This window comes from Podarcis raffonei, chromosome 1 (assembly GCF_027172205.1).
Source record: "Podarcis raffonei isolate rPodRaf1 chromosome 1, rPodRaf1.pri, whole genome shotgun sequence".
NCBI classification, from domain to species: Eukaryota; Metazoa; Chordata; class Lepidosauria; order Squamata; family Lacertidae; genus Podarcis; species Podarcis raffonei.
Genome location: NC_070602.1, coordinates 5,877,914 through 5,899,268, shown reverse-complemented (window position 1 = coordinate 5,899,268; position 21,355 = coordinate 5,877,914). Strand labels below are relative to the sequence as shown.

Here is a 21,355-nt window from a genome sequence, read left to right as displayed (position 1 = left end):
AGCAATGGATCCAAACTACAAGAAAGAAGATTCCACCTAAACATTAGGAAGAACTTCCTGACAGTAAGAGCTGTTTGACAGTGGAATTTGCTGCCAAGGAGTGTGGTGGAGTCTCCTTCTTTGGAGGTCTTTAAGCAGAGGCTTGACAACCATATGTCAGGAGTGCTCTGATGGTGTTTCCTGCTTGGCAGGGGGTTGGACTCGATGGCCCTTGTGGTCTCTTCCAACTCTATGATTCTATACCCTTCACTGTTGAGCATGCTGCTTTATGGAAGTGAACCGTGGGCAAGTTCAACCCGAAGAGTGATGCCTTCCACATGCTCAGCGTCGGGTGGAATTGGAGCATCTATGTGGGCTTGGCTATGACCGCAGAATGGAAAATGGTAGAACCCCCCCAAGGACATGCTCTGTGGGGAGCAGGATTCCGGCACAAGGCCCGCTGTCAGACCAACTTTGCGTCACAAAAATGTCTGGAAGCATGACATGAAGGTGGGCGACTTCAACTCCGCCATGTGGGAATCCCTTGCAGACGACTACAGTGCCTGGAGACTGCATCTGGGGGTGCAGATATCCAGAGCATTGGGGTCAGGTGGGATTGCTATGAGGAATTATGAAATCTGAAGCAAGCCATTGTGTCCGCGATGAAAGCATTGCGTTGACTGGGTTTGATTCATTGACAATCATTTCTAATCGAATTCCCACAAGCCCCTGCATCTCTGCCATTTGCTTTCTCTACGCCTGACAGGCACGTATAAGCATTCTCAAACACAGACTGGTTGCTTCCCCAGGCATCCTGGGTCATAAAGACAGAAGGTAGCTTTGATGCAATTTGTTAATCTTTAGATAGATCTTAGGGGCCAGGAAGAGTGTTCACAAGGATACTGCCATCCTTCCTCTCCTGTTTATGACCCCCGGGGTTTTGCTGAATGCATTCCTCCAGTCTTGTTTTATTTACTCTCAGAATGTATGCATGCTCAAATTAGTTTTAACTTTAACTTTGTCCCCACGTGGGTTTTTTTGAAATGTTCAGAGGAAATCTGATTGGTTCTTACGGACACTGTGTAAAAAGTTCTTTTGTGAATAAAACGACCTGGGCCAAGGGGTGGACAGGATTATTATTGGTACCTCCTCCCAGAGTCTTGCTGGTCAAGTCTCGTGTGTATTTTATTAATCAGAGTCCAATCCTCCCTTGCTTATGGGATGCAACAGAGTCAGACAGTCAGGTGGTGTGTTCACAGAAGTGACCAGAGATAACGCACTGCTTTAAAACTCTTGGAGGCAGCAATACTTCTGAAAACAGTCGCACCTCGGAAGTCTAACAGAATCCGTTCCGGAAGTCTGTTTGACTTCCAAAACATTCAGGAACCAAGGCACGGCTCCTGATTGGCTGCGGTAAGCTCCTGCAGCCAATCGGAAGCCGCGACGGATGTTTGGGTTCCAAAGAAAGTTCGCAAACTGGAACACTCCTGGGTTTGCGGCGTTCGGGAGCCAAAACGTTCGTCTTGCAAGGTATTTGACTTCCAAGGTACGACTGTACCAGTTGCTGGCGGCTGTGAGAGCAGAATTCTGGACTGAATGGGCCATTGGCATGATCCTGCAGGCTCTTATGTTCTTAAGATAGGGTACTGGATTGTCATACAGTGAGGTGGGAGGAAGCTTTCATCACCTAAGACAAAAGCCTTTCTAAGCACTCTGAACACCGTCATCTTGAAAATACGTTTAATGTCCAATTGTATACAAAAAATGACAGCATTTTCAAAAAATATCAAATCCTGTATTTAAAGCCTCTTCACTACCATCATACAACAAATTTATCATCTAGAAAGAAAAATAATAATAATACAGCAGCAGGTGATATGGTCTATGCTTCAGAAGTGTGATTGCTTAATAATTCCATATTGTAAACAAATGCAGTTAAATATCCACCCCAGAAGCACAAGCCAAAAAAACAAAAAACAAAAACCCAACCCCTAATTTCTCAGCAGTTTTCCCCCCTCAAAAAACAAAACAAAACCCCAACTCACAAAGTACAGATTGATACAAATTCCATTGCATAACAAGCATCAATTGGGCTAAAAACTGCTCACACTTGGGACAGAATGATTAAAAAGTTTTACTACACAGCATTGAACAATTGCCTGGGATGGCGGGATAGGGTGTCCCCCCCCCCCAATATTTATGAGAAAGAGTAGCCTCATGACCGGGGGGGTGGGGTGGGAGCGGTCCAAGTAACATCAAGGGATAGTAAGCAGAGTTCGTGAATCCCCAGGAAGGATGCTTTGTCCCTAACCAAGTCTGGTCCATTTTGGATTTTTATTTGTTATTTTGGGAAAAAGTTTCCTGGAGGAGCCAAGCACAAAGATGCAAAATGCATTTTAATTCACAGGACTTCCATCTCCCTTGCATATACTGCTGTGACGCTTTCCATATATACCCAGAAGAGAAACTTTGATTGATATATATATTTTCCACATATGCACACTGGGAGAGAGCACAGAGAGAAGATACGCCATGGTGCATCTGCAGTTGCACAACCGGACACCCTCATCTGCCCCAGCTGCAACAAAACATCTCTCTCCTGTATAGGTCTCTGAAGGTGCACTTTTCCATTGTCTCCCGAGACAGACAGATGCCAACCAGCAATGCATGATCCCTTTTATCCAAATGGTGTCACCAGAGCATCCTTCTCCACAGCCTTCCAGATGTTTAGGCCTGCCAACTCACATCCAGGCCCACCCAGGTGACAGGAGCTGGCAGTTCAAAACATCCGACAGGCGCCTGGCTGTGGGAAGGCTGAAGCAGAGCAATGCATGTCAACTGACTCCTATCTAGTCACTTCTGTGTTCAGGCAGCGTTTCTGAGGGAAGTAGAAAAGGAAGAGAATGTGGAAATCTGGGCACAGGATCTCAGCTTTCAGAAACTGTGGCAGATCTCCCAAGGGTGTGTTTGTCGCTGACTGGGGTTTCCGCAACCTGCCTGGCCCTCTGCTCTTGCCACTTCCTAGCACCCCAGAATTATGCCAAAGTAGTGAAAGGTTATGGGTGGTGCCCTGCACAAACTTCTGCACAGAATCCAGGCTCTCTCTCGGCATGGCATCTGGGCAGAGGTTTAATAAATCTGCAAAGCCCTGAATTCAGATTTCATCCTCTTAATTTGGAAGAGATGAAGCAGCGGCCAGCCAGCCTTTCTGTCCAAGCTGCTTAGTCCAGTGTCTGCAATCCTATACCCACTTACCTGGGAGTAACTCCCATCAAGTTCAGTGGGGCCTACTTCGGAGCACACCTGCATGGTGCTGCAGAGCCGCAAAGGTTCCAAAGCCAACACACAAGGTGAAAACAGTGTGTAGCCAAAACCCGCCCCCTCGTCCTGGCTGAGAGATACCACTGCTTGTTTGCACTGGCTGCTAGCCAGCAAGCAGGGACGGGACACACACTTTGTGTCTCCACCGCCTCCCCAACACTTTTGCATGTGCACGATCAATAGGCACAGAAGGGAGGCTAGACGAGACTTGAAGGTCCTTACAGTTTCAGGTGGGATCTTAGCACCTACTTCAGCCAAGCGGGTTATGGCTGAATTCACAGAGGATGTGATGCGCTCTTAGCCAGGTCTACGGTCTCTCTCCTCTTCCTCTCCAGGGGCACTACAAATCCTGCAGTCTCTACAGAAGGATGGCCTCAGGGTGGAGGCACTGAACGCATCTTTGGAAAAGTCTGTCCTATGAGTTTGAGGTTCGGCACGACCACTGGTCTGCTCCAGCCTTGTGAAAAACTCCTTTACTGTTCGTTATTTCCAAGAGTTCATTTTTATTTTTTTTAAAGCACACAGAAGACATACACATGGGTCGTCTTAGGCTGGTCTATGGTAGGTACATTCGCATTTCTCTCCTGGACACCTCAGAAGCTCGCACGCTTTGGACCTGGAACAAACCACTCCCGCCCTGTCCAAAACCTGATGGAATGGCAATTACGGTAAACGACTCCCAAGTGCTAAACGGTGATTCTGGGGCCTTTCCACAGGTCAATGCATGCCCACGCTTCATTTTAGCTTTTGCATACTTTGGCAAGTCCCTGTTCAGCGCCAATAAGGCATCCCATCCAAACATGAGAACAAATAACTTTGCTGAATGTGCATGCGGGACAGGGATTTCTAGCACAGAAGCAGAACAGCACACAGCCTTCAAAGAGCCATATTAGAACATAAAACCAAAGGTTGCTTTTCTTTATATTGAAAGGTTAGCAGGACTTTTACTTCAGGGTTTATTAGGCTTGGAGTTCTTGACAAAACTGGTGGAGCTGGGGAATTGTCACCCATCACTAACCTCAATCACCACACTGAACAATATCGGATAATTGCGGGTGTTGCAAAGTCACATACCACCAAGCAAATCACAACAACAATGAATGTGCTAGCCGGGGGGGGGGGGGAATGCATTCTACCCTCCCCACAACCAAGAAAATACTAGGCTCTGAATTTCTGGGAGGGTGCAATATCTCCATCAGAGAAGTGCAACATGGAAGGAGGACATGCAGCCAAGGGGAAATAAACGCTTGCCACAAACTTACACAAGCACAGACTGGAAAGGCCCCTCCATTCCACACATGCAGTTTTTTTATTTTGTTTGTTTAAACTCCCTGTTCCATGTCCACTCCACAGCACAGAATCGTAGAGTCGGAAGGAACCCAAAGGGAAACCTAGTCCTGCCATGATTAACCAGTATTTTTTCTTTGGCAGCCGCTAGAGAAGAACATCTCCATCCTCATCTCTACTCTACCCAGCCTTGCAATTCTCAGGGGTTAGACACCGATGAGCCACAGGGTGCCCTCCTGCGGAGCCATTTCCCGCAGATGGCTTCTAAATGGTCACTTGCCGATGAAGAGTTAAGAACTGCCTTTGGATGAGCAGGCGGAGGTTTGTCAAACAGACAACACAGCTGGTTTTGCAGGCAACTAAACTGTGGATTTACTGGCAAGGCTGCCCTGTCCTGCAACACTGCTGACGGCAACAGCAACCAGATGAGCGCATGGTGCCATCCCTACAGGGGCTGTTTGAAGGAGAGGTTTACTCGAGCCTAGGGACGAACTCTGAGAAGCCAGAATGGAAGGGGAAAGTACACACACAGGCAAGTTAAAACTGCTGCTGCAACCACTGCCCGGTGTTGGCTATACACAATTTACTTTGCTGAACCAAGACGGCCTGAGAACAGACTTCAGGAGACACCCCCCGCTGCAGAACGACCTTCCTATTTAATCCAATATTAGACTCTGCCATCTGATTTGGGAACAAGATGACAGCACTCAGGTGAAGGTGTAACTGCGCTTTGTGGAGTTCTGATAATAGACACCATCGGTTCCCAAGTGAGGGCAGCGGTTATGCAAGGACCATGGGTTCTGGAGCCACTAAGCAAGAAGAGGATTATTCTGGTCGGATTCCTGCCTCCTCACTACAATAAACATTTTAATTCCATTTGAAGGACAAAAACAACCAAAAAGTTATCACGGCTCATCAGTCAACCCAATGGTAGTTCTAGTCTTAGATTTAATATATGGACCATCTCAGAGGGAAAATCCATTCTCTTAATGAAAACAGTGAAGTCTAATTCGGCTGGCAGACTAGCCCCTTAGAATGATCTGTCCGAACTGCCCGAACACCTAAATTGGGCGGTGCGACGATGTTCACAGCTGCCTGGAGGCTAGACATCAAGTGTCAGATCTAAATCTCTGCCAACTATCTCCCAGAACATGGCTAAGATAAATTGAATGTGATGTTGAGAACTGCCTCCAGATTAACATGGTTTGCTTCTTTTCAGTTTGATGAGTGACTCGTAATGTGTCTAGCCTATCTGTCCAAGAATTTCTCCAGAATACACCGAGTTTATTGAATTGACTTGAATAACCTGAACACACAGACACAAGTCCAGCAATGGGTCCAGGCCTTCCATCAAATTCCTGGACTATTCTGGAGCAGTCCTAACTCTCTGGGCAAACAGCCGCATATTCCAAGGCGGGGTCCTCACCTCCCAAGCAAGGATCGGGCAGCTGGGGCACGTTTTATCCTAATTCACTGACAAACAAAAAGGTTACTTCAGCATTTGAACAGAGTCCAGCTTACGCAGAGTCCTCCTCCGTGCCTCAGATGAGCAGGCAGAAGGTGAGCGAGCTCTTTTGAGACTCCAAAAGGTTACAGAAAACAAATGTTTAACTTCTCTTGTAAATAGCAGTTGTAGGCGAGGAGTCTGCACTTCATCAGCCCGGCACAAGTTCAACGGTAAGGCTGGGGAAAAGATTAGAGAAGGAGAGAGAGGTCAGTCAAATTCTGCAGTTCCAAGATCAAACTACAGAGGGTTTGCTCCAGGAGCCAGGCGAAGGGTTGAGGGGTTGACAAATGTGCAAAGCCATTAAACGCGCATTTCTCTCAACAGATCTAAATCTATATCCGAGCCTATTGTGTGCGACTGAGGCCAGTTTATTATCTGCATGGGGGAAAGGACAGTGTTAGACAGGCAGCAGATTCTTTTCTTTTTTAAAAAATGATGCTACCAGGGCTGTTCTTGCAGTGACTACAGAACATGCTAAGGGGATAGGATTAGCATTGCGTACGGAAATGCAACCTCTGACCAGCAGGAACCATGCCTAGAGATTCCCTGTTTTTTAGACCACTGTCACTCACCAATAGGTTTTTTCCCTGAAGCATAAGGGCCCTAAATGTGACTCACTGAAATGGGCAGAAGAGGCTATGATCTGCACCTAGTAATGCATCCATGGCTATTTCCCACCCCCAACAGCAGGTTGCTGCCCATTGCTGACTACAATGGGGGTGTTCTCCCTCCCCTGTGAGAGCTGCTAGGATGCCAGATGCATTGGAATCACATGTGGGGAGGGGGCTGCTCCACGATTGCAGTCATGGGATTGTTGTCTTTCACATGACGGTGTATGTTTTGACTCCACAGAGTGGGAAGTGACAGAGACAGGATGTTTGTGCTACTGTGTGCCGTGAAGTGGGACTATTGTCCTTTGTCCTTTCTCTTTGCTTTCTGATGCTAGAGATAGAGGGAGCCATGTTGCAGTGCTCCGTGTGTGTTTATATGTAAATAAAGTAGATTAGCCAAAATGCTGAGTTGCTGAGGTCTGTTACGCAAGCTGCGAAGACTCTGCGGATCCCTAAGTGTGCCGATGTCTGTTGGCATTGGTTGCCGTGATGTTCAGGGAGAAGAAAGATTTTGAAGCTCCCGAACGATCAACCAGGAGGGAGAGAACATGCCAGTTGGGCATGTGTCTCTGCCAGGGTCCTACTCGAGTGTAGGACGAGCTCCTGACAGCTGGCAGGATTCGCACAGGCATCCGGTTGGCCACCGCAAGAAGATGATGCAGGGCAGAACAAGACACTACGCGTCATAGGGCACTCCAGAAAACACCCCAAGATTCTTTGTGATACACAGGGATTCCTAAGACAAGCTGCCATGGAAAAGCTTCTCTTAGAAGATCAGGGAGGGAGGGTTACTCTTTTGATGTTTCTGTTCTAACAATTTGCGCTTTTATCTTGTATTTTTATCTTGTGAACCGCCCCCGAGATCTTTTGATGAAGGGATGGTATATCAATCTAATAAATAAATAAAAACCCCAAATAAATAGAATAAGGAAAAATAAAGCTTATCAAATTAAAAGCTGCAATTCAACAGCTGCCTCAGAAGAGGTTTGTGGGCTCTGATGTAGCACAGCAATTGGGGGAGGACATTTCTGAAGCCGAACTGCAAACGAAGGGACTGTTTGGAGAAGAAGCAGTTGTCGTACTCACATGAAGGCCCCCCGGCATGGACGGAGCTCCAGCGGGCGCAGGTGGCACTTGGTAAGGATTCGGTGGCGTTGGGTACAGTCCTGGAGCCGGATAGGACCCTGTAGGCGGGGGAAATGGGGCTGGTGGCGAAGGCCCCCATGGTCCAGGGGGGACGGCGCCCCACGGCACTGTAGGAGCGGCCCCCGGTGCCTGGGTGGGAGTGGAATACGGCCCTGGGGGTGGGTACGGCACACTAGGCGCAGGGTACTGGCCCCCCACGGCGGGCCCCCACCCTCCTCCGGCAGACATGGACCCCCACGGCCCGACGGCGGCGGCAGGGGGCGCGGCCGGATCTGCTGGGCCCCCGTAGGGCCTGGGGAGTTCTGGGAAGGACATGTTTGGAGGAGGGTACTGGCCGGGTGGGGCAGGGCCCGGGGGCGGGTAAGGGGTGCCGGGAGGGGGGCAAGCCGACCCAGGAGGTGGGAAGGGGGCAGGGGCTCCGGGGGGGAGGGAAGGGTACATTCCCGTGGGAGGGGGTCCAAAAGGAACGTTGGAGGTGGACGTGCTGGGAGGCAGCCCCGACATTGCCGCGGGGGGAGCGCTCGGCGGGTTGTTCCAGGGGTTGGAAGCGGGCCAGGCTTGGGGGGGCTGGCCAGGTTGCTGAGCAGGTTTCGTGTTGCCCAAGGAGGCGTTCTTGGCAGGAGACGTGTCCGGGAGAGCATCCGCCAGCTGGGAAAACGAAACACGGGGTGAGACTCCACCACTGTTGCTACTCCACCAGAGGAGCCTCCATTTTATCATCACCACCACCACCACCATCTCTGGCATCAGCCACATACGAACAAGCTCTTATCTCTCTCTAGACTGTTTTGATACCTTCCTTGCTCATCCCACCATTGAAGGACACCAGATTCAAGACATGGGGGAACTCACTGTGCCTTTTCACAGCAAATTCTCTGCCGGTGAGTCCTGACCCGACTCTGGGGCAGCCAGCTTCTCGCTGGGACCCACCAAGATTTCAGCACCTCCGCTTTACTGATCTTTAAAGAAGGTTAAGGCGATCAATGGTCAACTCTGAAGTATCCCAAGTAAAACCACTTCCAAGTTAACATGTGAACTTGCCGGGTTAAGTGTGCCTTTCTCAAATTTCCCCCAGGTAAGCACATCAGCTCAAACACTGTTCGATATTAAGGGGGGGGGAACTATTTATACAGCTTGGAGATTTTAACAAACCACTTTTTAAAAGTGTTGAAATATAAAAATTGTCCAGTAGCACCTAAGTTTGTTCTTGGTATAAGCTTTCGTGTGCATGCACACTTCTTCAGATACACTGAAACAGAACTCACCAGTCCCTTATATATAGTGGGAGGATGGGGTTTTTCATTAAACCTTAAAAAGTGTTGTTATAGTAAGACAATTTTACTTAATCCGGTCTCTGTTGATTTGGGGCACTGGGAATTTTTCTGCAAACCCACATAGCTTACTGGTGGGTCACAATTGTTCAGGCCATTTCCAGTCCATGGTTGCCTGCCTGTTCTCTCCCTCCCTCCATTCCACGTTTGTTCCACGCTGACGTCGCCTCTGCCTTGCAATTTATCAAGATGTTTCCATGGTTTAGGCCCTGCCTTCCCTTCTTCGGAAAAGCTTTCTCTTAAACCTTCTGCCTCCTCTTATCAGGGCTCCAACCACACGCTTGTCAGATGGACAATCTCAAACTCTCCCGCCCGACAACGCAGCTTATAGTCCCAGTGGGCAGAGATTAACCACTAACATTATGTGGGATGGGGGAGGTTAACTGCATTAACAAAGTGAAGCAGTTCAACCGTAACATTCAAGGGTCAGCGCAAAAAGCTATAGCAACTTAATGCGCTTCTTTCCCCATAAAAAATTCAGCTCTTGGGTTTGCATTGGAATACACACCATCATCTGTTCAAACATCGGAATTGGTCTCGATGCAATCACACATTGGTTGCAACCAGGGTGGATAAAAATCATTGATTTTAATAATAATAATAATAATAAATATGATTTTTAAAAATTTAAATTGGATTTTTAAAATAAAATGTTGTTTTTTTTGGGGGGGGGGAATCTTTCTAAAGATAGTTTTCTATTTAAGTTACATTATGGTCCAAAGGCTATTCATCAGGAAATAAGGATTTGTTTTAAGTTTTTCATGTGTGCCCAAAACTCAGTTTAAGTTTTTTTATATAAAAAAAAACCGTTTAACCACATCAGTTAACAAACATGGATGCATATGCTATACTGTTAATGTTTCAGTTAAGTAAATTGTTATTTAAATATACAGCAGAAAAGTTGTCCAAATATAGTTAACTTATTAAACCTCACAATAATTTCATAATTATCTGTCTATGTATTTCTAATAGTATAACCAAATCAGTAATTTTTGATAAAACTGTTAAAACTACTCTGAAAATTTATTATTCCAAAAAATGAAACCTTCGTATGGTTGTAAATATTAAGATTATACCAGCAAGAATGAGGATTTCTGTAAAAAAATGATTTAAATCAAGTCTTACTGACTAGTGATTTAAATCAACTCCACTCTGGTTGCAACTTAGAAAGTAGCCAAGTTGGAAGACTTACCGAGAAGTCGTCAGCAGCTGACATTTTCCTGTAAAAGAAATAAATGAGATTGGTTTAATACAGAATTTCAGACTACAGTAGGCATGTAATTTAGATGAAGCACATTCTGGTGCACAAATGAGAGTTCTTGAACTGCACATCATTAAGCCTTTGCATGCTCATCCACCTTCACCATCAACTGGGTTCCTACAAACCACTACATTCGCACCTTGGTTGCCAAAAAGAATGAGTTCCAGGAGTCTGTTCGACTCCCGGAACCGTTCAAAAACCAAGGCGCGACTTCCAATTGTCTTCAGGAGCTGCCGGACGTTTGGCTTCTGAAAATCATTCGAAAACCAGAACACTCACTTCCGGTTTTCTATCGCTCAGCAGCCGAAACGTTCCGCAACTAAGCAGTTGGAGATCCAAGGTACCTCTGTATTTGAGAGTCACTGCCCGCAGCCACCGTATCAGTGCCATCAGCGTCAGTATTATTATTAATGGGACTTATTAGTCACTTGTTACCAGATGTACATTTAAAAACACAAATACACAATATCATAAAAGGGAAAGAAAGAAGTCACATACAACAATGTTTGTATAAATCAAAACAACCCCACCCAACACTGGTAGCATCTTGTAAAACCACAAATCATCTTATTGGTTGGACCTGCTAGATGCAGTGATGGCCAGACTTGGCCCTCCAGCTGTTTTGGGACTACAACTCCCATCATCCCTCGCTAACAGGACCAGTGGTCAGGGATGATGGGAATTGTAGTCCCAAAACAGCTGGCGGGCCAAGTTTAGCCATCACTGCACTAGATAAAAGCAGCTGCTGCCTATTTCTGTTGGATAAAAAGGTCCCTGTATCACTGTGAATGAAAAGGGACCCATGTTAGTGCAAGCGATGAGCTGAAGTGAGCGCTTGCTGATCATTTGAGTCAGGAGACACCATCCCTTTTTACTAGGATAAAAGATTCTGACTAAGACCCCTGAACAAGGACTGAGTCCCCAGTCAGGAAGAGCAAGAAAAAGAAAAATAATGGAACCATCACAATACACACACATAAACACGCCAGAAGAACAAACTCTCCAGGTCAAGGTAGCCGGTGCTATCCGTGTTTAGCAAGAAGTTCTGCTTTTAAAGGCAAGTGACACAACGGTGTCAGTAAATCTGCTGACGGCACATCAGCAATTGGGCCAGCGTTCCATTTAACATTGAGCAACACATAATTGCACGCCTGCAATTTGCAACGAACTATTCCCACCCTCAGAACCTTTGCCACCCCCCTTCCTGAGCATCTGCCACTGCCATTCACCCCTTTAAATGCTGCACAATAACTTGAGAAAAGTCTATCCCATATTTCTTCTCCCGAGGAAAGTGTTGAAAATGTACAACAAGCACAATCAAACCATGAGCTAAACAGTTAAGTTTCAACAGTAGAATCAGTAATCACAACAGGCATCCAGAAAGTTCAGCAGATCAGAAAAGAAAACAAGAACAAACAACAATCCTCCATCCACTCAGCTTCCCTCAAAAGCCTCCCTAGAGATCTGGGTCTTCATCTGGCACCAGCCGGCATATAGCAGTGGGGTCATTTGGCTCTCCCTGGGGAAGGCAAGCCAAAGAGGAACAACGGAAGAGGCTAAGGCCTTGGGCCCAATTGCCAAACCTGAAAACAATGCCTTACATATTGTGTTGAACAGAAGATCCAGGAGGGTACATATGGGAGGTAGTTGTTCTTAAGGAACCCTTAATTATAGTTAAAAGCAGGAGCAGATGCTCCCCCCAAATTTAGCATACAGTGGTGCCCCGCAAGACGAACGCCTCGCAAGACGGAAAACCCGCTAGACGAAAGGGTTTTCCGTTTTGGAGGTGCTTCGCAAAACGAATTTCCTATGGGCTTGCTTCGCAAGACGAAAATGTCTTGCGAGTTCCTGCAGGTTTTTTTTCCTCCCCCCCCTTTCCCCCAAGCCGCTAATCAGCTGATCCGCTAAGCCGCTTAACAGCTGATCCGCTAAGCCGCTTATCAGCTGATCCGCTAAGCCGCTTAACAGCTGATCTGCTAAGCCGCTTATCAGCTGATCCGCTAAGCCGCTTATCAGCTGATCCGCTAATAGCGCTAATCCGCTAAGGGGAAAACCGCAAGACGAAGAGACTCGCGGAACGGATTCTTTTCGTCTTGCGAGGCACCACTGTACTCCTATTTTCCATGTGATCCACCCATTCTGGTCATCCTAACATAACTGGGGTAATGAGGGATCCAGAGAGGAGTGGCAAAACCACCACACCACACCCAATGGGGCAACACAGAGGAGCCCCACTGAATCCCCTGATGCACAAGACGTCTCAGGATCAATATCAGGTACCCATAATATCAGAGGCAGTCTACCTGGGAATACCACTTGCAGGGGAAATGTAGGTAGGGGGGGACTGTGGTTGTGCCCAGGTCCTGCTTATGGGCTTCCCATGGGCATGCAGCTGGCTGCTGTGAGAACAGGATGCCCTTGGTCTGACGCAGCAGGAATCTTCTTGATCAGGCATAGGCAAACTCTGGCCCTCCAGATGTTTGGGACTACAATTCTCATCATCCCTAACTAACAGGACCAGTGGTCAGGGATGAGGAGTATAGTTCCAAACATCTGGAGGGCCAGAGTTTGCCTATTCTCGGTAGTGGCGCCCGCCATGTGGAACGCCCTCCCATCAGATGTCAAAGTGATAAACATCTACCTGACATGCAGAAGACATCTGAAGGCAGCCCTGTTCAGGGAAGGTTTTAATATGTGAAATTTTAGTGTATCTTTCATCTTTGTTGGAAGCCGCCCAGAGTGGCTGGGGAAACCCAGCCAGATGGGCGGGGTACAAATAATAAATTATTATTATTATTATTATTATTATTATTATTATTATTATGCTCTTAATAGGTAAAAAGGTAAAGGACCCCTGGACAGTTACTGTTAGTTTCTGTTTCTCTCACTGAGCAGCTGCTTGCAGTCACAGGACTGTTTACATTCCAGAGAGTCCAGATACCGTTGGATTCTCACGGGAAAGGGAGACCGGATGTGACGTTACTGGTTTCCTGTTTCCTTTGTTCTTTCGTTTCTTTTGTTCAGCTGCTCTCTGCTCTCATAGAGAGGAGATGTGTTTTTCTTTGCTCTCTGTATAGCTTAGTAATAAAGTATAGCAATGTAGCCCATACCTGCCTCATCCTTCCGTTGTGGACTTTGTAGTTTTAATGCTCTGCTGGGCTCAAAGGAAGATGAGCCATATCAGCTCGGACGACCGGAGCTGAAATTCTAACAGTTACGTCCAGTCAAAGGCAACTATGGGGTTGTGGCGCTCATCTCGTTTTCAGGCCGAGGGAGCCGGCATTTGTCTGTAGACAGCTTTCCGGGTCATGTGGCCAACAGGACTAAACCTCTTCTGGCACAATGGAACACCGCGACGGAAACCAGAGCGCACGGAAAGGCTGTTTACCTTCCCTCCACAGTGGTACCTATTTATCTACTTGCGCTGCCGTGCTTTCAAACTGCTAGGTTGGCAGGAGCTGGGACAGAGCAGCGAGAGCTCACTCTGTTGCAGGGATTCGAACCGCCGACCTTCTGATCAGCAAGCCCAGGAGGCTCAGTGGTTAAGACCACAGCGCCACCCATGTCCCTGATGCTCTTAATATCTTAACTGCAGTAGAGGCACTTGTGCAAGATACAAATATTGGCTGGGACAGATCTCTTGGCAGAAGGCTCCATTCTTATTCACACTTGCATGTGTGCGTATAACATTTCTTTCTTCTGGAATTTTACCCAATGTTGGTCCTACTCAAAGCAGAGCCACTGGAGCCAGTGGACAAGGCAAACCTACCGTATTTTTCGTTCTATAGGACGCACCAGACCATAGAGTCCCATAGGAGGGGGAGAACAGGGAAAAAAAAATTTTTCTTGTTCTCCCCCTCAAAAACAAGGTGCGTTCAAGAGCAGGCCTTGCCGCTGCCCCCCGAGCTTGTGGGGCTGGCGGTGGGGGGAAGAGCTGTTTTCCCCCACCGCCAACCGCAAAGATCCCTGCAGCCTTTGGAGCGCAGCTGCACTCCAAAGGCTTGAGGCTTCGGGGACATCCTTTGTAGCCTCCACAGGGCAGCGGGGTGGAGGCACCCTGCTGCCCTGCGGAGGCTTTGTGCAGCCATCCCAAAGCTAGAACAGTGAGACGGAGGGCTGCGCAGCACCCCGTCTCGCTGTTTTGGCTTCGGGGACAGCCTTTCAAGCCTCCACAGGGTGGTGGGGTGCCTTCACCCCGCTGCCGTGCGGAGGCTTTGCGCAGCCACCCCGAAGCTAGAACAGCTTTGGCCTGCAGGCTGCTATCCGCAAGCTTGCGGATAGCTGCCCAAAGCCTGCACACTTGTGGATAGCTTCCTAAAGCCTGGAGAGCGAGAGGGGTCGGTGCGCACCGGCCCTTCTCGCTCTCCAGGCTTCAGCGAAAGCCTGCATTCGCTCCATAGGACGCACACACATTTTCCCTTCATTTTTGGAGGGGAAAAAGTGCGTCCTATAGAGCGAAAAATATGGTAGGTCCATTAATCCCAATGGGTCTAGTCGGACTACAGCAACCCTTAGTTTCCAAGAAGAGGAGCAGGGAAGTAACAGACATACTGAATTACTCTAGCAGAGGAGTGGTACCCAAGAGTTATTCCTCCCTCCCCACCCTGATCAACACTCGGGCAAAGCCTAAAAATAGAACAGCTTCTCAGCACTAATTGCTGGCTTTGATGACCTCTGTGCTGCCACACCCATGCCATGAATGAGGAAGGGGAATGGAGGAGAGAGGCAAGACCTTTAAGCCGGCTGCTGACTAAGCCTTGGATTGGCACAGCTATGACCAGAATGACAGAGATGCAAAGGTCCTTGGTACTAGCTACACAGCCGCACCCACCAAGGGAAGCCAGGAATTCTGCAACAGTGAAACTGGATTATAAAACAAGCGCACGCAAGCGACTGAAACTAATTCAGCCTGGCTGCACAACTTCCCCAGGACTTTTGGACACTTTTCTGGTAGGGACGTGTTAGTGGGCTGGAGGAAGTGCTCAAATAAGGCAGGGGCAAATGAAATCTGAGAGAACAGGGGGACGGCAGCAAGCTAAGCTCCCTTGTTGATCAGACCAGGAAGCAACCCCAACCAAGTTTTGACCTGCTCTGGTTTAATGCTATTCCAAGAATCTTCTTTGCTGATGTGATCCTTTGGTCAGAGCTGGGTGAATCACTGTCTCATATCCTTCAGCCCATAGAGTGTCAAGATTAATCTGAATTCTGATGGAGGCTATGTTCAGACATAATAATGAACTATGGTTTATCATTATGGGATTGAACCTGGACAAGTCTCAGGCTCTCACACGACCTTCCTCCCCTGCCCTACCCTGACCATAAGGGGATCAAAAGCCTTTGCCTCAGTTTTCAATTGGCCACAGTTTAGTGGTATGTCCAACCTTGAAGTTCATTTTAACTATGGTTTACTGAAACAAGTAAGGTTCATAAAGCAAGGATTGAAGTTTGTCTGTTTCAGCAAGACAACCCACAGTTTGCTCGGGTTAGAACAAAATGCTAAACCATGGTTTGTTAGACACAGAAGCAAAAGCTTCCGAGGGAGAGAAACATGTGATTCTGATGCATTCAAAGGACCAACTAGCCAACCCCTTCACAACAGCTAATCATACCTACCTATGAACGAACGATAGTGTATCTGGGATCCGGTGTTATTCTTCTTGTCTGCAAATTGTCTAGCTGCTGAAATCTCAGCAGGCAACACAGAGCTAAATTGTCTCAATTCCCTCATGGCTTAGCTTAAATTGTTTCATTGTTGGCAACCACTTGGCACCACTTCACTAGAAGCAAAACAGCACTTGTGATCAACTAGTATCTCCAGAGGTGGTGCAGTTTCAGCTTTTAAGTGCCTCATTAAACCTTGCCCTACAAAAAAATCTTAGGTGGAAGGAATCATCCTAGCAGAATGGAAAACTGTGGTCAGTTATTTACGTAAGAAACCATGATGATGGGGAAACCCAGCCAGATGGGCGGGGTATAAATGACAAATTATTATTAAAATGTCACAAACCCAAATAAAAAATAAGGAAATGCACCAACATACTGCATTATTGCTTAAACATACTGAGCCCTAGAGAACGGGAGGGAGGGAAAAACCATCATTTAATTGCAAACTGTTTTTGAATAAGCCATTTCTGGAAGTGCCAGAATGCCCTACGCCCGAAAAAAACCCTTCAGTAAGTGATAGAAGACACCTGAGGCCCCCACACGATTAGATGTGGAAGGGGGGGAGCGTTTTCCATCCAATTTGGTCCTAGAGGTGCAGAATGCTGTGGTACGAAAAGCATTACAGAAACAGAGAGGTACTTTAGACGTCTACTGAATGCTGCAGTAGGCATTCACAATCCATACAGTGCACGTTAACACGCACGGCGACAGCTTGCTTTCTAGATTGCCACAGGGCTGCAAATATTGATCGTGGGTCTCCATGAAGTTTATGAAGCTTGTGTGTTAACAAACAGCAAAGCAAGAGGGCATACCTGATCTTTATACACACAAACACTAAAGGGTGTGCCAGCAGAGAAAGCATTTGTTCATACATAAAATACAGCTATTCTTTAGGTATTAGAGAGAAGAGTGACATGGAGACCTGTGATGGTATCACAGCTGTAATTCTAGGCACACTCCTCTGGCAGCAGAACTCACTAGCATTTACTTTCTAGTAAACATGGCTAAATTCCAAGCCCCACAGCTACAGCATCTCATTTACAATTGCCAGCAACACTTTGTATCAGTGTTTTTAGTCTTGATGCATGAGAGTGGCTTTGGTTTTTTCCTAGATGGAAACTACTACTACTAATAATAATTAATTAAATTAAATAATAATTAATTAAATTTATATATTGCCTTTCATCCGAGGATCACAGGATGGTTTACAGTATAATAACACAAAAATGCATAAAATAATAACAAACTAAGCAGTTTAAAAGGCCAAAGGCCTGGGAAAAGAGGAATGTTAGTATTTGGTACCTAAAGTAATGAAGGTGCGAGGCAAGCCTCACCAGAGAGAGAATTCCACAAGTGGGGAGCCACCATAGAAAAGGCCCGTTTATTGTGTTGCCGCCCTCCAGACCTCTTGTGGAAAGGGCACACGAAGAAGGGCCTCAGGTGATGATGATCACAGGGTCTGGATCAGTTCATATGGGGAAAGGTGGTCCTTGAGGTACAGTAAACCCGGAACTTATGTGGGGGTCATCTTTCGGGGATTGTGCCTAAAGCCAAAATCGTCTATAGTCAAAACATACTGGGTTCAATAGCGGGGGGGGGGGGGGGGGATTGCCAGTCTTTTTTCCACAAATGCTTGTCCCCTTTTAATTTGCTTCTGTTTTGTGCCAAATTTGTGAAGCTGAATGTGCACAAGTTATATCTGCATTAAGTTGTGGGCTTACTGTATTGCGGTCCTGAGCTGTTTAAGGATTTATAGGCCCTAAACAGCACTTTTAATTGGGCCCAGAAACTAATTGGCAGCCAGCACAGTCAGGCCAGAAATAAATGTTCTTCAATCTGCTCTCATAACAAAGGGCAAGCATCCTCATCGCAACTTTGCCAGGCATTCCAAGCACAGGGACAGGGCTGTGGTTTCTGTCAATGGTGATATTCAGGGATTCCCACACACTAGTCAGCTGTAGCTTGGGATGCCTCAGGTAATTTCCACGCACCTTTACTTCCTCTCCAGGGGTGCGATCATTGACCTATATTTAGGTCATCAAGGATTTATCACCAAGGATATGCAGGGCTTCTTCCTTACTCCAATAAGCACCCAGCCGGGTCACTTAGGTTTCCATGGCTTACTTCAGCCTGCACTCATGGATTAATAATAATAATAATAATAATAATAATAATAATAATAATAATAATAATAATTTATTATTTATACCCCGCCCATCTGGCTGGGCCTCCCCAGCCACTCTGGGCGGCTTCCATAAAAACCAAAAATACAGTAAAATATCACACGTTAAAAACTTCCCTGAACAGGGCTGCCTTAAGATGTCTTCTGAATGTCAGGTAGTTGTTTATCGCTTTGACATCTGCTGGAAGGGCGTTCCACAGGGCGGGCGCCACTACCGAGAAGGCCCTCTGCCTGGTTCCCTGTAGCTTTGCTTCTCGCAATGAGGGAACTGCCAGAAGGCCCTCGGCGCTGGACCTCAGCGTCCGGGCAGAATGATGGGGGTGGAGACGCTCCTTCAGGTATACTGGACCGAGGCCGTTTAGGGCTTTAAAGGTCAGCACCAACACAGTGAATAAACCACTGATGCAGAGCTTAGATTGCTCAAAGGTATTTCCTCCTTAATCCTTACATAAGGCTGCAAGGTAAAGAAGTATCATGGCTTTCCCCAACTCCCCCCCCCCTTACTACAGGTTAAGGTGATGTACCTGAGGCATATGTACAATGGAGACATGGGGACTACCTGGTCCTCAGCTCAGGACTCTCCCAGCCGCCACCCCTCACTGCATGTGGTTAAAATAACGACATATTCTTCCCCTATCAACTCTACTTCCCCAGCACCTGTGTTGGAATCGAGGCTTGCCATACCTACTGTCTTTAAGAACAAGAGCCTTAAGAACAAAAGACCACCCTGCTGGAGGAGGCCTGTTCTCAAAGTCGCCAACCAGATACAGTGGTACCTTGTGTTAAGAACTTAATTGGTTCTGGAGGGCCGTTCTTAACCTGAAACTGTTCTTAACCTGAAGTACCACTTTAGCTAATGGGGCCTCCCACTGCCACCGCACGATTTCTGTTCTCATCCTGAAGCAAAGTTCTTAACCCGAGGTACCACTGTATCTTGCTGGATCAAGCCAGCTGTCCATCTAGTTGTTCTCACAGAGGCTAAACAGGTGCTTAGGGAACAACACCTCTCCCCCTCTTGCAATTCCAGGCAAATGTTATTCAGTGGCATACTACCTCTAACACTGGGGTGAGAATATAGCCATTATGGCTAGGAGCCATTGACAAGGGGCCTCTCTTCCAATAAATTGTCTCTCTTTTAAAGCCATTGAAGTTGGAAGCCATTACTGCCTCTTGCAGGAATGAGCACTTCTACTTTATCCTGACACTTCCTCAGGTGTCCTAAAGAGTTTTGATATCATGAAAATGAAAACTTCACACTATCTGCTTTTTCCACACCATGCATAATCTTGTATGCTCCTATCACACACACATTATCCAACCTTTCTTCTAAACTGAAAAAAGCACCAAATGCAGCAACCTTTCCAATGGGGGGGGGGGTTTGCATTGCTCCACCCCCTTGATCTGTCTTTTGTAATGGCTTCAACAAGACTAAATAAAAGGAACTACATATATACGTCCCCTTGATTATTTTGGTTGCCCTTCTCAAAACCTTTTCCAGGACGGTATGTAGCTGTAGCAGTAACACTAATAATAAACGAGAGAGACAACTGACTGGGGAGCAAATCTGACCATGGGTAAACCTGAAATCCCGGTACTCCAGCTCTAAAGGTGAGATCAGGAGTGTTGTTGACCCCCCAAGTCGTTGAGGCTCATCTGACAGCATCAAAAAGCAGACCCTTCAGTACCATGGACCCAGTCCTGTGGAACTCCCTGCCAACAGGAATTCAGAGGGAATCTTCCTACCGAAAACATTCCTGTTTAGGCAAGCCTGCCCATGTGCTCGGAAAGCTGAGGCGACTTTAACCTGCTTTCGCATTTTAACTTTCTGTGTCAAAGTGGGGCTGTGGGTCTTTCACAATTTCTGTATTGGGAAGTTGTTAAGTTATTAATGTCTGATGTTTTATTATGCTTTTCTATGTGCAGTTTTGCTATGTTTCTATTTTTATTCCACTTAATTAGTATATTGTTAAATCCCATGCAGATCGTTTTTATTGTCTATACGAAGAACTATGCAGAAACTCTGGTTTTAGTATGCTGGCTGTTTGCCGTAAGAAATATTGATGATGATGATGATGATGATGATATTATTATTTATTATTCCACTTAAATAGCATATTGATTGTTAAATCCCATGCTGATCGTTTTTACTGTCTGTGTAAAGAACTATGCTGAAATTCTGGATTTAGTATGATGGCTGTTTGGCGTAAGAAACATTGATGATGATATTATTATTATTATTTATTCCACTGAAATAGCATATTGATTGTTAAATCCCATGCTGATCGTTTTTATTGTCACGAATTCTGGATTTAGTATACTGGCTGTTTGCCGTAATAAACACTGATGATAATGATGTAATAATAATAATAATAATAATATTTCGCCGTTCTGGTCTTAAATTTTTTGGGGAACCGCTTTGAGGTTGCTTTCGGTCCTATGACCAGGCGGGGTGCAGTTTTCATGAAGCAAATAAACAAAGGGACCGGGGAGCCCGAGGGGCGAAGGGAGGCTGGAGCTGCCGGGGGCCGCTCTCCCTTCCCACGAGGGCCGCCCCTTCCACTTCACGAGGCGCGCCCCTCCCCTCCCCACCCCACCGCCCCCCCTCGCCTCAGCCGGGGCAGCCGGGCCCCTTCCCCCCCCCCCATGGCGGGGCCTACCTGGGCGCGCGCGTCGAGGAAGCCCCGCCACAAACGCCGCCGCCGCCGCTTCTCCTCCGCCTCTTCCCTCAATGCCCTTCCTGAAGCAGCCGGAAGCGGAAATGAGCCTCGCTCTCTCCGGGCCACCGCTATGCCCTCCTTAGCCAGCCGGAAGCGGAAACGAGCCTCGCCCTCGCGTCGCAAGTGAGGGAAAGGGGGAGGGGCATGATCACGTGACGCTGCCCCGCTGCCTTCGCCACCGAGCAGGCGCGGAGTTGGGCCCCGCCCCCTCCGTCGAAGAAGTCGCTCCCAGTCTGTCCCCCGCCCCTCGCCGGGGACACGTGACGTCAGGGGAAAACAGCCCCGCCCTCACCCATGCGCCGGCGCCGCCGGAAGAGGCGGAGTCTCTGTGGTGCCCCCTGCTGGCCGG

The 21,355-nt window shown here is 47.3% G+C and overlaps 1 protein-coding gene across 2 annotated transcripts; it reads right to left on the bottom strand.

Annotated features, from left to right (window-relative positions):
* Window positions 1-4,714: 4,714 nt before the first annotated feature.
* MAPK1IP1L (mitogen-activated protein kinase 1 interacting protein 1 like) lies at window positions 4,715-21,073 on the bottom strand. Of its 2 annotated transcripts, none has more exons than XM_053391181.1 (4): window positions 20,947-21,073; window positions 10,375-10,402; window positions 7,792-8,499; window positions 4,715-6,270 (listed from the first exon to the last, which is right to left on the bottom strand). In XM_053391181.1, exons 2-4 carry the CDS (start codon window positions 10,396-10,398, stop codon window positions 6,259-6,261), a joined length of 744 nt encoding a protein of 247 aa, XP_053247156.1. In that variant the 5' UTR covers window positions 10,399-10,402; window positions 20,947-21,073; the 3' UTR covers window positions 4,715-6,258. The 2 variants fall into 2 exon arrangements, with proteins under 2 accessions (XP_053247156.1, XP_053247238.1); XM_053391263.1 differs by lacking the exon at window positions 20,947-21,073 and adding an exon at window positions 17,410-17,580.
* Between the last annotated feature and the right edge of the window lie 282 nt (window positions 21,074-21,355).

Coding starts and splice junctions, on each gene's coding strand:
- MAPK1IP1L (XM_053391181.1), bottom strand. CDS start 10,398: ATGTCAGCTGCTGACGACTTCTCG. Junction 8,500..10,374: donor CAGCTGCTGACGACTTCTCG/GTAAGTCTTCCA, acceptor TCGTTTTCCCAG/CTGGCGGATGCTCTCCCGGA.